Source organism: Humulus lupulus, chromosome 7 (genome assembly GCF_963169125.1).
Source record: "Humulus lupulus chromosome 7, drHumLupu1.1, whole genome shotgun sequence".
In the NCBI taxonomy this organism is placed as follows: domain Eukaryota; kingdom Viridiplantae; phylum Streptophyta; class Magnoliopsida; order Rosales; family Cannabaceae; genus Humulus; species Humulus lupulus.
The window spans coordinates 195,719,381-195,737,389 of NC_084799.1; the positions used below are offsets into that span (position 1 = coordinate 195,719,381).

General features: G+C 35.4%; 3 protein-coding genes across 3 annotated transcripts; all 3 read left to right on the top strand.

Annotated features, from left to right (window-relative positions):
- Window positions 1-3,408: 3,408 nt before the first annotated feature.
- LOC133789052 (auxin-responsive protein SAUR21-like) lies at window positions 3,409-3,903 on the top strand. The gene has a single exon (XM_062226764.1). It carries the CDS (start codon window positions 3,501-3,503, stop codon window positions 3,795-3,797), a length of 297 nt encoding a protein of 98 aa, XP_062082748.1. The 5' UTR covers window positions 3,409-3,500; the 3' UTR covers window positions 3,798-3,903.
- Window positions 3,904-5,032: 1,129 nt separating this feature from the next.
- On the top strand, window positions 5,033-6,664 carry LOC133792524 (putative disease resistance RPP13-like protein 1). The gene is made up of 4 exons (XM_062230434.1): window positions 5,033-5,149; window positions 5,413-5,613; window positions 5,712-6,226; window positions 6,304-6,664. The coding sequence occupies exons 1-4, from the start codon at window positions 5,033-5,035 to the stop codon at window positions 6,662-6,664; spliced, it is 1,194 nt and encodes a 397-aa protein (XP_062086418.1).
- Window positions 6,665-9,815: 3,151 nt separating this feature from the next.
- LOC133789053 (auxin-responsive protein SAUR21-like) lies at window positions 9,816-10,343 on the top strand. Its single transcript, XM_062226765.1, has one exon. The coding sequence runs from the start codon at window positions 9,907-9,909 to the stop codon at window positions 10,186-10,188; it is 282 nt and encodes a 93-aa protein (XP_062082749.1). The 5' UTR covers window positions 9,816-9,906; the 3' UTR covers window positions 10,189-10,343.
- The last annotated feature ends 7,666 nt before the right edge of the window (window positions 10,344-18,009 follow it).

Sequence of the window (18,009 nt, forward strand, 5' to 3'; positions counted from 1 at the left end):
TTCGAGGACAATTTTTTGCACTTTCCTAGCCTCAAAGGCCTGCCGACTCCACTTCTTTATTTTATCTCGAACCATTGCAAGCTTAGACATAAAGTGACAACCCGGCCAACCATGCACTTTAGCCGACTCCCACCACTGCTTGAAATAGCTAGAGAACTCCCTATGCTCCAGCCATGAATTGTCAAAACAGAAAGGAGCGGGACCCCACGAAGGAGGGCTCGTGTCTAACACCACCGGACTATGATCAGAAACAATTCTAACCATAACTTCCTGATGAACGAAAGAGTATAGTCCTGACCAAGAAAGAGTATGTAGGAATCTATCCAGTCTACTGCAAATGGGCTTAAGTCTAAAATTTGACCACGTGAAACATATATAATCAATACCGTCAATGAGAAATGTAGAAAAGATAACTCTGTTGTGTGGAAATTAATGGTTGAGATTGAAGAGGAAGTAAATGAGATGGGATCTAGTGAGAGGCATAGTCTTTGAACAATCACATGGTTGTGTCTTCCAAATCAATATTATTGATTCAAAGTTATAAACTGACTAATTTGAAAGCAACTAAAGGAAAACATTGTTAGTTGAAGGATGCATTAGTTGACCACATATCATATGTTTCAAGTGGGGTTCCCTTGTAGGTTGTTCACCGGTAATGTCTATACATATGTCACAGTCACAACCAAGTGTTCATGTATGAGTCAGAAGACAAAGCCATGTGAAGATTCAAATACTTATGTTTCTTTGCAAATTGCACACCAACCCAGTTGCTTGAGTATGCCAGAGAACCATTCATCTATATATACAGGCACATTACGAAAAAAACTCAATCTTCAGGTTCTCACATTGTTTGTTGAAAAATCATTTGTTATCTTAAAAGAAAACTCAGAAAGAAAGGTCAACATGGCATTTGAATTACCTGGTTTTGTCGATGGCAAAAAGCCTGTCAGGAGGTCATTTTCCAATGTTAAAGAAGCAGCTTTGAAGACTACAAACATTCCAAAAGGCTACTTTGTAGTCTGTGTTGGGGAAGATTAAAAGACGAGTTATGTAGTAGCTTTGTGTCAAGAACTACTAAGTATGAAAGAGGAAGAATTAAGATATGAAAATTAGATGGGTGAAATTACAATTCCTTGCAGAGATGATATCTTCTTTAATCTCAGTTCTAAGAACTATAAACCGCAGCACTAGCAAGAATTGGAGAGAGGAAAGAGGACATTAAGATTCTTACTAGGTGTTGACGGTGAGAACTCGTCAACTAAGTTAAGTTGGAAAAATTATCAAATCGAAGATCACTAATGCAAAAGCTGTAGAAACTTAAAAAATAACTCAAGAACAATGACAGAACAATAATGGAGAAATCAATCTTTCATTCACTCTCAAGCCCTGGCTACAGTAAAATTTCCAACCAACTTCCAGGTGGTGTTAGAGTTCCTTTTATAGTAGGCTCTAATGGCCCTTGGTATATAGTGGTCCAGGAGACCAAGGGGTACATAAGTACTATGTCAGGGAGTGGCTACAGAGGTTGTGGTCGTACATCCGGTACAGGGGCAGGTGTCAGGAGGATGTCTCCACTACTTGTCTGTACTCATGCTAGAGGGGTGGTGGCAGACGTAGTGGTGCAGGTGGTAGTGGTGTCGACTCTGACTCCTGGCCATAGACGTACGGGCCATAACTCCTATCCTTGCATACTCATTCCTGGCGTTCCCACTACTTGCCTGGTAGGGGTACCATATCCGTACTCTGACTTCTTTATGTTTGTAGGTACACTCCATATTCATGCGTGTACCTTGCCACTTGTGAGTATTCTCACCTCCAAGGCCATGGGCGCGGGACCATGGGGCCGAGGCCATGGGCGCGGGACCATGGGGCCGAGGCCATGGGCGCGATGCCATGGAGCGTGAGGCCATGGGGCGCGAGGCCATGAGGCCGAGACCATGGGCGTGAGGCCATGGGTGCAAGGCCATGGGCACGAGGCCATGGGCATGAGGCCATGGGGCACGAGGCCATGAGGCCGAGACCATGGGCGTGAGGCCATGGGGCCGAGGGCATGGGTGCAAGGCCATGGGCACGAGGCCATGGGCATGAGGCCATGGGGCGCGAGGCCATGAGGCCGAGACCATGGGCATGAGGCCATGGGGCCGAGGGCATGGGTGTAAGGCCATGGGCGCAAGGCCATGGGCACGAGACCATGGGCATGAGGCCATGGGGCGCGAGGCCATGGGGCCAAGACCATGGGGGCGAGGCCATGGGCGTGGGGCCATGGGGCCGAGACCATGGGGGTGAGGCCATGGGGCGCGAGGCCATGAGGCCGAGACCATGGGCACGAGGCCATGGGCATGAGGCCATGGGGCGCGAGGCCATGAGGCCGAGACCATGGGCGTGAGGCCATGGGCGCAAGGCCATGGGGCGCGAGGCCATGGGGCGCGAGGCCATGAGGCCGAGACCATGGGCGTGAGGCCATGGGGCCGAGGGCATGGGCGCAAGGCCATGGGGCCGAGACCATGGGGGAAGGGCAGCCTCGCATAGTGAGGCCCCTTAGGCCCTTCCGGGCACTTTCGCTAAGGGCTCCTGTGAGACATGGGTCTCGTGTCGAACAAGATATTAGGCTGCTTTGCTTGCCCGAGGCTAATTGAAGGAAGCTGTTGACTATGGCTCTGGTCAATTTTTGGCATTCACACTAGGCAATATTAATATTATGATGGAATAAGAAAATGTAGAAGATTTCTATACTGAAGTCAAGAAGAAAAAAGACTTCAACTTCAATTAAATAATCCATTCAAGAAAAAGAAATGCAATAGCAAATAAAATGGATGTACGTATGTGCCTGTTTTGCAAGGGAAAGAAAGATATCCAAATTATGTTTCTATACATATATATTCCTTTATCCAAATTAATAGTGAAGACTAAAGAGGCAAGTAGTTGGATGGGGTCTAGTAAGAAGCATAGTCCTTGACAAATCACATGGATCTGTTTTTTTTTTTTTAAGAATTTTTTTAAGGAAATTAACAATGAAAGGTGGAAACAAGTAGCTGGATTAGTCTACATAACTTTCTTTCTCTTGTTGGTTGAATAAAAAAAGAAATTAAGAAAAAGGATGATGAGTTACTTCATCATTTATGTTTCACAATGGTTTTTCTTTGTTGCAAATCTTATAGCACAAATGGGCTCTGTTGCTGTTTGTTCTCTTGGTAATGGTTAGACAGATCATATGTGTAAATGTCTTAATTACAGCTAAACTTTCATATATGATTTGGAAGACAAAGCCACGTGAACTTCAAATGCTTATGTCTCTTGCAAATTTGTCAAACCTTCCCAAATGTCTTCAGCACCACTTATTTAGAAGCCTAAGATATGTATGCATTCCAAAAATTGAATCATCTATATATAAAGGTACATAACCACACAAACTGAATCATCAAGTCCTCGCATCTCTACTACAAAAATATTTCTGTGAACTCAAATATTTCTTCTTAAGAAAAACACAAAGAAAGATCAACATGGCATTCGGATTGTCTGGCTTTGTTCAGGGCAAGAAGGCTCTCCGAAGATCGCTTTCAGGCAACAAAGAAGCACCTTTGAAGTCTGCAACCATTCCAAAAGGCTGCTTTGCTGTCTATGTTGGAGAAGATCAGAAGAAGCGTTATGTAGTACCTCTTTCGTACCTAAATGAGCCTGCATTTCAAGACTTGCTGAGTATGGCAGAAGAAGAATTCGGATATGAGCATCCAATGGGTGGACTCACAATTCCATGCAGAGAAGACATCTTCATTGATATCACATCTCAGCTGAATTGATTGTAATATGTAGCTTTGACATAGATTCACTAGAACACAATTTTGTAGATCATATACTTTTTGACTCTGAGAAACTAGTAAATAGAAATTACTCATTTGATTAATACTTGTTCTCTTTTCGGTTGAATTCCATTTTTTTGCTGTTACATCTTTATCTAATCATTGTCTCTGCCTTTGCCAACTTCAAAGCTCATTTTTTAGAAGAATTTAGAATCAACTACAACAATAATATATTACTGAATCACAAACATTAGCTCATAAATATAAATTTGTAACTGAGATCAATAATTTCTGCCTAATTGAAGGCCCTGATTTTAATAAATGCCCAGCTTTCATTTTACTGATAATTACTTAATATCCTAACTCAAAATTATACACCTCTTAAGTAAAAAATTCATTGTAGTGCCTAGAAATTATATGAGAATACATAGACGTAGTAAACATGGACCTGTATTCTTTAAGAAAAAAAATATTCCAATCAAATAAGATGGATACATAGACAGTCTCTACCAACACTCCACATCTTCACAAAATCAATTCATTTCAGCCCTTTTAATATAATTGGAATTTTTATTGAAGCATTGAGCTACTGATTTTACTACAGATATATATATATATATATATATATATATATATATAAAACAAAGCAGACTCATTACACGTGTATCTTCTAAACACGTTTAAAGAGATAATTAAACAAACAATACCGTGCTCCTTAAGAAAAATCATGTGCCTTCATTCTTGATCGTCATTCCCTTGTTGCAGCGTCTCCAAATCGAAATTCCATATCAATATGGCTGCTGAACTTGTTGCCGGTGCTTTACTCTCTGCTTCGCTTCAGGTCCTGTTTCAGCGATTGGCTTCTGAGGGTATACCCCAGTTGTTCCATGGAAAGAAACTCATTCTGGACCAGCTTGATGAGTTGAACACTATGTTGTTGCCAGCTCATCTACTGGTGAACGATGCTGAGAACAAACAACTTCGAAACGAGGAGGTCAGGGTGTGGCTTTTCAAGCTTCAAGATGTGATTCACGAAGCTGATGACTTGGTGGATAGGATTGACTATGAAGCTCTGCGATCTAAGATTGAAGATGATCAATCTAGGAGCAGCGCCAGAAAGATACTTGTGATCTAAGCATTGAAAGGGAAGAAGTTTCTCTTTGTTCTTGACGATGTTTGGAATGAGACTTATTCTATTTGGGACACTTTGAGGAGTTCTTTCGAATCTGGATCAAATGGCTACTGGGCAGATTCATCACCTGCAAACTTTGTCAAATGAAGATTGTTGGAAATTATTCACTGAACATGCTTTTGGAGATAATGTTGACCTCAATGACTACCAAAATCTTCAAGTAAATGGTAGAAAAATAATAGATAAGTGGAAAGGTCTTCCCTTAGCAATCAAATCTCAACAGTGACACATGGGAAGAGCTGTACAAGAAATGATATATTGCTTAGAACAGGAAGTTGTTCAAGAGTACTTTCCTTAAGTGAATCTTCAATGAAGAAGGTGCCCGATTCAATTTGCAATATAAAGCATTTAAGGTACTTGGACTTGTCTTGTACAGAAATTAAAATGTTACCTTATTCAATATGTACTTTGTACAATTTACAGACTTTACTGTTGTCATGGTGTAAGAAGCTCTCTCTATTACCAAAGAACATGGGAAGCTTAATAAACTTGCGATATCTAGACATTGAAGGTGTACCTTTGAAAGAGATGCCACAACAAATTAATCAGATGAAACACTTGCAATTCTTATCAAATGTGGTTTTGAGTGATAGGCACATTAATGGAGGAATTAAAATAAAAAGGGTAGCAGAGCTTGAACACCTACATGGCATTTTGGGACTGGAAAATATTATTGATGTAATGTTGATACTTTTGTGGCTGATTATTCGCAAAAAGAAAAGGATATACTTGATGCACTTCGACCCCATACAAACTTGAAACATCTTGAGATTGACAATTATAGAGGAACAACATTCTCAGACTCGATTGGAGACTTTGCATTTTCTAATTTAGTATCAATCAAGATAAGCAATTGTAAAAATTGTTGTATTTTACCACATGTTGGACAACTAGCCTTTCTCAAATCTCTCATTATCGATGGATGTGATAGAGTGATCTCAATAGGTGATGAGATTCATCACAAAGGTCCTCAATTCAGCTGTCTAGAAGTGTTAAGGATTGAAAATATGTTGGTGTGGAAAGATTGGTCATTTAGTAATGAAGCTATGCAAGGTGGTAAAATATTCCCTCTTCTAAAAAGACTTGTACTGATGAACTGTCCAAAGCTTAGTGTTGGTTTACCTGGTTATCTTCCATCCTTGGAACATCTCATAATATGTAATTGTGAGAAAATGGTGGTTCTGCTTCCTGAGAACACAACAGACCATTACATCCCCTCCCTCTATTGCCACCATTTGTATAGATAACTGTCCAGTATTAGAGTCGCTTTTAGACTGGAGTTCACACTCGAAAATAAAGTTTCTGTCTATGTAGCTCCAAAACACTTTTTGAGAACTGTAAGCAATGGGATCTGCAAAGACTCTCCTCTTTGGAGTACATAAATATCTCTGGTTGGGATGATGATTCTTTCCTTGAGGAGGGGATCCTCCCTAAAACTATGACTAAACTTGACATTTGGAACTCTAGCAACCTTGAAACCCTGAACAGCAAGGCATTTCAGCAACTTACTTCCCTTACATCCCTGGCTATTGGTTTTTGTAAAAGCCTGCGGTGCTTGCCAGAAGAAGGGCTGCCTACTTCGCTTTCTCGTTTATCACATTTGTTAAAGCAACGGTGCGAGAAAGGAGAAGATTGGCATAAGATTGAGCACATTGATGCTAAAGTCTTCCATTAAATGCATGCTGCAATGATCTCTTGAGGTATTTCTTCTCTTTTTTTATTGTACCAGCTGCTATTCATTCAATGCTAAAACTAATCCAAAAATCTACATCATAATATTATTACTCTTGTACTTCACATAAATACATCAAGCCTCTTTATCATATTGATTTGATCAGGGAAAGGATATTTTTTTTCTGTGTTACTGCTATTGTACACTCTATCATCTCTTGTATTATGAACTATATTATTAATACAAGTAGTAGTGTTGTTTTGTTTAAACAAAATGAAATAGCTTTTTATTAGGTAGAAACTTATTGCTGAGAATTTTTGGATTGATTTAAAGTTTAATAGCTTGCCTTGTTGTTTTCTTATAATTTTATCGTCTTGCATACTCAATGATGTTGCTGCGGGTATCAAACTTTTTGATACAATTTTGTTTAGGGTACGAAACAAGTCTCCTTTAAACAACGAATCTGGATTTGAAAGTGGGAAAGTTGGCAAACCACAGCTATATATGTGTCTTCTTGTCCAATACTTGATCAATACTTGTTCTGCTTTCAGTCGAATTCAGCTATATATGTATGTAATTCCATTTTTCTTGCTGCCATCTTCTTCTAATCAATGTTTCTGTCTATGCCAACTTCAAAACTCAATGGCCTTTATTCAGACAAGTAGTATAAATAGTCTTATAAATAACTAAATTAGTTTGCAGATTTTAATTCTCAATCAAAATCCCAAATCATACATCTCTTGAGTTAATAGGCCTCAAAAAACAAAATATGTATGAAGTGTTTATTTCTCTTAGGAGCAAGCAGCTTTCTACCAATAATAAAGAGACAGCTTTGTCCAAGAGTAGAACCAAAATTTGTTCTCTGCTTAATCCAAATCAGCTGGTGAAATAATAACTTATAACTGTTCTTTTATTGAAGGCAAGAAGCGGCTTCTTTATATTCTGTTATGTGCCAAAACTCAGTTTTTGAAAAATGTGTCATAACAGTCTTGAGGTGCTCTTTGATCTGTTTGGTCTGACTCAAAACTAAAATTAATGACTATTTTGAAGTGCCAAATTCACAATTTCGCAGTACTATTTTGCAGACCAATATAGAACAAGAAGGACAAGGATTCTAGATCTTAATATAAAGATTAAAACATAAATAACACAATTCATTGAAGAAAATCTTTGGTAGTTTCATTTGTATCATTCTCAGGGATATTTTCATTTCAGTCCCTAAGGAAAAATATTTACATGGTGACGGTATTGGCATTGTTTGCCATACAAAACTGCCAAATATCCTTTTGGAACATCTTTTGCAGTAGAAAAAGGCCTTTGAATGAGTTGCTTTGCATGAACTACTCCGGGAAAGCGGAAACCCATGATTGCTGAAGTCTCTTAACGAAGAAGAAAGATGAAAATGTAAGCAAAGAGAGAGATCTCAAAGTTCTGCAAAAGAAAGCTCTAGTACTTGAGAATGTGAGGAGTTGAGGTGCTAAAGAACTCAATCTTATGCGTATATATAATCAATACCCTTGATGAGAAATGTTGAAAAGATAACTCTGTTGTGTGGAAATGAATGGTGCTGATTCAGGAGATGGGGTCTAGTGAGTGGCATAATCTTTGAGCAATCACATGGTTGTGTCTTCCGGCTCATTATTATTGATTCAAAGTTGAAAGCCACAAGAGAAAAACATTGTTAGATCAGATATGTTCCAAAATGGTTTCTCTTTGCTGCATATCATATGTTTCAAGTGGGGTTTCCTTGTAGGTTGTTCGCCTGGTTTGATGTCTATGTATGTCACAGTCAAAACCACCAAGTGTCCATGTATGAGTCAGAAGACAAAGCCATGTGAAGATTGAAATACTTATGTTTCTTTTCTAATCCCAACCAAATTAATTGCTTGAGAACCATTCATCTATATATACAGGCACATTACCACAAAGCTCAATCATCAAGTTCTCACATTCTCTATTTAAAAATATTTTGTCCATGGCAAGAAGCCTGCCAGGAGTCACTTTCCAATGTTAAAGGAGCAGCTTTGAAGACTACAAACATTCCATAAGGGATAAGGCTACTTTGCAATCTATGTTGGCGAAGAGTTAAGTATTACCTACTAAGTATGGAATTAGTTGGGTGAAATTACAATTCTTTGCAGAGATGATATCTTCATTGATCTTAGTTCTTAGAAATGTAAATAGCAGCAATCACAAGAGTTGGAAAGAGGAAAGAGGACATCGCGTCCTTTATATGCAACATTGAGCCACTGAACTTATAATAAAATAAGAAAATGGAGAAGATTTCTATAAGAAAATATACTTCAACCAAATAATCCATTCAAATAAAAGAAATGCAACAACATTCATTTGTATCATTCTTGGAAACATTTTCCTTTTGGCTTCTAAGGACAAATATTTACATCGTACTGGCATTGTTGCCATCCAATTTTTCTGTACTCATAATTTGGCATTCAACTGAGAAATAAGATGGATATGTTTGTCTTTTTTGCATAGGAAAGAAAGAGATTTAAGAGAAATGCTAAGGAACCCAAATATGTTTCTATAGAATCAATGTCCTTGCTAGGATATGATTTGGTATATAAATATGTATAGTTATATATATTCCTTTATCCAAATGAATAGTGAAGACTAAAGAGCCAAGTAGTTGGATGGGGTATAGTAAGAAGCATATACATTGAGTAATCACATGGTATTGCCTTTCTACTTATCCATACTTGCTCAAAGTTCAGATCTGTTTTTCTTTTCTTATATATAAAATAAAATAAAACAAAATTAAGGAATTTAACAAATAGGTGGAAACCAGTAGCTGGATTTGTCTTCATTACTTTCTTGCTCTTATTGGTTGAACTATATAGAAGGAAAAAGAAGGATGATAAGCTAGTTCATTATATATGTTTCACAATGGTTTTTCTTTGTTGCAAATCTAATAGCAGAAGTGGGCTCTTTGGTTAGACAGATCACATATATAAATGTCTCAACTACAGCTAAACTTATTACTTGGAAGACAAAACCATGTGAACTTTCAAATGCTTATGTCTCTTGCAAATTTGTCAAACCTTCCAAAATGACTGCAGAACCACTTATTCAGAAGCCTTGGATAAGAGTGCACTCCAACAGTCCATTCATCTATATAAGGGTGCATAACCACACAGCTAATTCATCAAGTCCTCACATTCTCTACTACAAAATATTTTTGTGAACTCTAATACTTCGTCTAAAGAAAAATACAAAGGAAGATCAACATGGCATTTGGATTGTCCGGCTTTGTTCAGGGTAAGAAGGCTCTCCGAAGATCACTTTCAGGCATCAAAGAAGTAACCATTCCAAAAGGCTGCTTAGCTATCTATGTTGGAGAAGATCAGAAGAAGCGTTATGTAGTACCTCTTTCGTACCTAAATGAGCCTGCATTTCAAGACTTGCTGAGTATGGCAGAAGAAGAATTCGGATATGAGCACCCGATGGGTGGACTCACAATTCCTTGCAGAGAAGACATATTCATTGATATCACATCTCAGTTGACTTGATTGTAATTTGTAGCTCTGACATAGATTCACAGAAACACAATTTTGTAGATGATATGCTTTTACCCTTTTTTCTTAGAAATTAGTAAATAGAAATTACTCATTTGATTAATACTTGTTCTCTTTTCGGTTGAATTCCATTTTACATCTTTTTAAAATCATTGTCTCTGCCTTTGCCAACTTCAAAGCTCATTTTTTAGAAGAATTTAGAATCAACTACAACAATAATATATTACTGAATCACAAACATTAGCTCATAAATATAAATTTGTAACTGAGATCAATAATTTCTGCCTAATTGAAGGCCCTGATTTTAATAAATGCCCAGCTTTCATTTTACTGATAATTACTTAATATACTAACTCGAAATTATAGACCTCTTGAGTAAAAAATTCATTGTAGTGCCTAGAAATTATATGAGAATACATAGACGTAGTAAACATGGACTTGTATTCTTTAAGAAAAAAATATTCCAATCAAATAAGATGGATATAGTCTCTAACAACACTCCACATCTTCACAAAATCAATTCATTTCAGCCCTTTTAATATAATTGGAATTTTTATTGAAACATTGAGCTGCTGATTTTACTACATATTACTATGGTGGTGAGCTTAAAACCGAAAATAATAACAATACATATCTCTTCTATATAATAATTTATAATAAGTCTATAGATAACGGAAATTCTTCATTTAAACAGTTTTTTATTTTTTTAATGTTAACTTTAACGAAATATTCTTATATTTAACAAAATATTCTTATATTTAACGGATGTTTATAAACACTTAAACTTAAATAAAATAAATAATTAAAATATGATATTTTTGAGATATTTTACAATGATAATTATTTAAAAATAATAAATAATTAAACAAATTAAGATAGGATATTTTTGAGATATTTTACAATGATAATTATTTAAAAATAATAAAATCATATGTTTTATAACTTAAATAAAATTTAATTAAACTTAAACTCACTTATTAGAATAATATCATATTAAACATATAATATAATCTACTATAAATTAGCAACAACTTATTTTTTTTTTTTAAAAAAAAACTAGTAAGAAACTTAAATTTAAAATTCACGTATAATATTTAATAATACATTAAACATATAATATATAATATCTTGTTGTCACTCCAAAATTCAAAAACTAGAACAAACATAAACTTAAACAAAAATAAATAAATTATTTAATTAAAATAGGATATTTATTTCAAAATTTATGACATTAATATAAATTTAATAAAAATAATTAATAAATTCTATAAATAAAACTAAGCAAATATGTTACTTGTATCTAGTATATATAATATATATATATATATATATATATCTTCTATATAAAAAGTGTGTAGATAAGAAAAATTCTTAGTTTTAACAGTTTTTTTATTTTTTTCTCTTAACTTTAAAGGAATATTCTTATATTTAACAGAATATTCTTATATTTAATGGTAGATTGTAAATATGACTTAAACTTAAATAAAATTATATAAATAAATAATTAAACAAATTAAAATTAGATATTTTTGAGATATTTTACAATGATAATTATTTAAAAATAATAAAACCACATTTTATAGCTTAAATAAATTTTAATTAAACTTAAACTTAATATTATATTAAACATATAATATATAATCTTTGGTTGTCACGACCAAATTCAAAAACTAGAACAAACATAAAATTAAACAAAAATAAATAAATTAAAATAGGATATTTTGAAGATGTTTTATGATAATTTAAATAATTAAATCATATTTATTTAAAAATAATAAAGCATACATCATTTTTTTATTTTATAAATTTGTGTGATGGTTTATATTTTATCAAGTGATTGAAACTATTTTTCTTCATCAAATTCAACAAAGGATATAGTGAGATATATTAGAAACCAGAAATAATTGATGCATGTATATTACATATTACATATTACACTATGACTTTTTCTATTCTTATTTTATTTCTATTATTAATTTTTTTTTAAATATTATTGTATTTTATATATATGTCATGTAGCCATATAAATATATATCTATGTCAACATTGTGTTTAAATGTCATATATATATATAGATATTATTGATATAAACCTTTATATATACTATAGAACTATAATTCATTCTATTATAGATATATTTTTTTTTAAAAGCAGAAAATCAGTTTTATTAAAATTATAGACAATGTTTACAACTTGAAAACTATGCAAACATTTTGCTTCTACTGATGATGCACATGGGGACGGGGGGTGCGGGGAATGCATTCCCCGCCCCCGTCCACGCCCTCCTAATTTTTCCTCCGTCCCCGCCTAATCCCCTGCGGGGAATGGGGCGAGGAATCCTTGTTGGTAATGGGGACCCTGTCGGTGAACCGATTTCTTATAAATAAAAAAAATAAAAAAACAAAAACTATTTAATTGGAATATTTCACAATCAAAGAGCATTTGCAACCACCAAATTCAAACAACATAAAATTAATTTCATCATTCCATGATCCATAGTTATATAGATAAGTTCTAAAATTAAGTACAATCCATGCAAAAGTTAAAATAAAAACCCATAAACTTAAACTTAAAATTCAAACAATCATACAAAACAAAATATAATCATAATAACGTCTTCAACTTTGTTAACTAGTAGTAGTCACCACCACCACCATTCATCTGTCACCACCTTCACTTGAGTCTTTAATTCATTCTTCAAGAATCAAAATCCACAAAATTTGGACCCTAAAATCATAACTCCAATTATAAGTGAATAGAAAAATATTCAGCAATAATAATTGAATTTTTTTTTTTATGATTACCAACTTAATTATTCAATTTAAATAATTAATTGCTGAATTGTTACAGAAATGTTTAAACAGACACAGATACTATTTGAACAGAAACCAAATATGTTTAACACAGTTTATCACCATAAGATAAAAACGAACATAAGGTAAAGAACACACGAAATTATACGTGGTATCATCAATCTTTGCAGATTGCTACTAGTCCACGGGGCCACGCCCAGAGAATGAAATTTATTAGAAAAATATCTAAACGATTACAAAACCAAATTGACTTATACAAATAAAGACTCCCTCTTGAATTTTTCGCAACTGTTGTAATCTAAACTCATAATCAAATTTCTGAAGTGCTAAGATCTTGAACTCCCTTCAAATCATAACACTTGCACTTTTCCTCCCGAAAAGTGACTCACGAACAAGACTTCTCTCGAAGCTTGATGAACAATGTCCAAGTGTGTTCTACCTGCATAATTAGCACAAAGAAAATAATACAGAAGTACACTGTAATAAACCACTAAGAACTTGATGGACTCAAGTTCTTCACATAATAAAAAGTCTCTCTAAAACTTGAAAATATTTGGAAAATAATACACCAAGAGAGATTATCAAAAACCAACAATCTAAGGATGATTATATACCCTTTTAGAATCCATTTAGGTCGTGGAAAACAAATCAGAAACCAATCAACCTAATAAATGGAAAATCTTCCCAAACAGGAAAGTCAGAATCTGTTCAAACAGACTGGCAATCTGTTCAAACAGATTCATTGAACCTGGACAGTTTTTAAACCCGATTTCCTTAAATAAATAAGGAAACAATATATACATTATCTCTGCAAGCTGTACACGGTTTCTAGACAAACAAATCAGATCAAGAAATTAAAATAAATACCAATAATCTCCATATAAACAAAATTCAAGAAAATATATTCTTTTATAGGAAATTATATATTTATTTTATTAACATATATAAAATAATCTGATTTAGAAAACATTTCTCAACAAAACAGGGAACTACCCATTTCGAAAATACTTCTTTAATTAATTTTGTCAAATATGCCAATAAAGGATTTTACAATCTCCCCATTTGGCAATTTGATAGACAAAATTAATTCAAAAACCTGTAACACAAATGTTAGTTACAAGTAAAGAGAAAAAAACTCCCCCTGCAAACATGCATTAACTTATAACAAACATATAAAGAAACTAGACTTAACTCCCCCTCAAAATAAGAAGGTCCAGAGTTAAACAAAACAACAAACAAAAAAGGGTTTTGGAGTTACTCTCCCCCTTTGTGTCTTTCAAAGAAGCCAAAGAAACAAGAGTGGCTCGAACAACAGCTAGTTCTGTAGCAACAGGTCCTGAATCTGTGGGAACAAATGAGATTTCAGGAGGAATGTCATCTGAGGAAAAATTCAGAGATTGAGGCTTGGCGTTCTTGGATAATGGAGCATCAGCAGCTTCAGTTTATCTTATTTAGGCATCTTTTCGAATTCCAATGATTTGATCATAGATAAACATAGCCAAGTCTATACCAATTTCGGTCCCCACTTTGTACAAAAAGGAAACCAAGTCTAAAAGGAAACAAACCTATTCCACAAGATCAGAAAAAAAAAACTTACCCTTTTTTATATATATATAAAATAAATAGAGAATGCCAACACAAAAAAGGTAACCAAACAAACTCACACGATTTTCTTATTTAACCCCCTTTTTTATATATTTTTTTAAAATTGCGAAAAAAGGCAACAAAAGCAAAAAACAATAAAGAGACACATCATGGTATTCCAAAACAGAGTAAGAGGACAAAATAAATTCCTTGGAGACAAAGAATATATTAAATCACACAAAATAAATGCATAATTTCACATAATTACCACAAAGATTCGGTCCACCATGAATTTCCTTGTCAATCAAATATATATATATTATTTTTTATATATAAAAATGCACAAAAATAAAACCCAACCAAAAATATTTGCTTTGATTAATGAGTGTCATCCTTGAAAAAAAATGGAATCAAGCAACTGAAAATAAGTGTTAGTGTATAACATGGATAAGAACACTTGTGAAAATGAAAAATTAGAAAGAATATTCAAGAGAAATAATGCATAATTCAGTCACAAACACATATTCTTAAGTGAATCAATCAACATGTATGAGTCTTACACACATTTTTTTTTTATTATAAACTGTGTACAATTTTTCTTGCATAGTTTCAAGCATAAGTGTGTGACAGTGTATGCAAGGGAACATTGCCCAATGACAAATAAGTATTTTTCGAAATTGTAAATAATTGTAACCCATGAAGACGATGTCACACTACACCAGTGGTAGCCCTTTTCTATGGTAGCGTATTGTAACGCCCTGGATAGCCAAGACCGTTACACTGTGTACTTATAAAGGTGCAGGACTTGCTAATCAAGTCATTAATTTGAAAACATGTCACTAAACATGTAGGATCTAAGGTTAAAAAGGTTTTGGTCTTAAAAGACTCATTTCATATATTTATACTGTAGTAAACTTGGGATCCCATACAAAAACGAAGTTAAAGAAAGTTTACAGACTCCTAAAAGTACATGAGTAACCACTAGCCATACTAAGGAAAAACAGACAGTCTTCAGGTTCCATGTCCTTGCCTAGACCTCAACCGTGGCGGCCGAGCACCTGGCTATGTACATTCTGCTCGCTGAGCTCTCCGGTCAGGGCTGATCCAACTTGCCCTTGCCTTTACCTGCACCACGTAGCACCCGTGAGCCAAGGCCCAGCAAGAAAACATCATAGATAACTCAAACAATGATAACAGACAAATAGTTCAGTAAGCATGTATACCCATAAGATAATCCTCAATAGATATTCAGCATATACAGTCTAATACAAGATACATTCTATCACATATAATATTCATATCACATAATATTCAGGGCCGACGACTTAGGCCGCACCCTCTGTTTAACCCACTGACTCCGACCCGCTTAAACCGAGCTCAGTGCATAATAAGCTGTCCTCGGCTACCAGTGGCCGAGCCACGCCCTGTGCGCTAGTGAAACCCTTGGCACCCTTAGGCCGTCGGTTCACTAAATGGCTTGCATGGCATAATACCATCTTTTCAAGCATTTACATTAGGGAGCCCTTAGTCCCATCTCATATAGTCAATCAGGTTTAATTTTCTTACTTTTAGTCTGTACGGTTATCGAATTACGAGCAACGTCCCTCAAGCACAATCCGTTCCCGAGCCTAAGCTTTTATCACTTAGCCACAACCAAAGTATAGGGTTCCATTAATACTCCAATATAGGTTTCCAGTTACAAAACTAACTCCTGACACTCCAAATTCCATCAAGCTTGGTGGTGAAACCAAACCCGAGCACACTAGACCACTCTCCCGTGCTTAAAACCCTCAAAAATTCATGTGTGCAACCAAGGGTTGCAGCCCCCAAAGCCTAGCCGCGGCCCTTCCCCAAAACAGAACCTACTCCCACATTGAACCACACACGCGCCGCGGCCCTTGCCTTGGGCGCCGCGGCGCGCCCCCTTGGCTTCCTTGCATGCTAGGGCCGCAGCGCTCTAGAACAGAGCCACGGCCCTCCCCTTCGAACCCAGATTTTACACCATTTCAAAGCTCAAAACCTTAGCCAAAACCACTCTTAAGCTCCCTACTCCAACACCCAACAAATCCAACACCTTTAACATGATTAAAACAACATAATTCCAAAGAAAACACAGCCTAGCACACTCTAATCTCCTCCTTTCAATTTCTGAAACCCAAGTGCCATAAACACTCAAACCAGCCACTCAAACTCAATTTAAAACCTCTAAACTTGGAGTTGAAACTTACCTTTGCTGTAGAATCACTTCACCAAGCTATAACCAAGCTAAGCTCCCAAGTTTTCCCTCTTAATCATGCCTTAGAACATCAAAATTATACTTGTTTCAGCACTTAACTAAAACCCAGCTAGAACTCAGAATTCAACCACAGAAAATAGAGTTAGATGCTTACCTTAATCCCTGCTTTAGTTTCTTGATTTCCCCTGAGCTAAACCTCCAAATCCTCACCACAATTCCAGAATTTCCAGCTAGTTTCCCCTTAGTCTTGTGTTTCCTTCCCTTGGTTTTCCCTTAAGCGTGAAGAATAGTCGGTTTGTGTTTTTCTTCTAAAGGCTTCCTTAAGTCCATCTCACATATTAAGTTAATCCCGAGGCTCGGGGTGCCGGAACCGTCCCCGAGGCCAAAATGGTAAAATCCCCCATTATTCCCACCTAAACATCCTAACCTCAAATATATCTCCATATATTTATTTTCATGACCCAATAGTCCAAATTGCTACCCGCTATCTGAAAGTACCCCCGACTTCTCCAAAATCATAACTTAAGCCCCGTTGTGACTTTTCCCACTAGCTGATCCTAGAATCGTCTTGAGTGTGCTCAGCGAACCTGTCCACATAATAATGTGGTTCTCACATATATCACATATCATGTTACCACATAATATAATCAATTATCATATAAACATTATTAGACATATAATTACTCATTAAATCACAATTATTCAAGTAATGCCCTCCCGACACACTAATCAAGGCCCTTAAGCCTTATTAGCGAATTTGGGTCATTACACGTATCCTCTTCATAACTCTGAATTACAAAGTTCCAACTTACTCAAAAGATGGCTTTCACACACTGATGTAGGTAGCTCTATTTTTTTCACAGGAGCTTGAAACAATGCTACACAAAAGGAAGCTCAAACAATAAACATTGATTGATTTACTCGAATATGCCTAGGAGGAATTGATTAATTTTCTCTCAAGAATATACAACCAAAGGCTTATAAACACAAGTCTGATTATCTAGCTTGACACACAACAAAATTTTCAAATTAATTGACAATTTTCTTAAACTTAAACAACACACATTTGATCAAGAGTGACAACACAATAACAAGAAAATTTAAAGAGAACAAACCCCCAAAGATTTTCGAAGGAAATCAAAGCGAACCGAATCAAGAGCTTTAGTGAAAATATCAGCAATC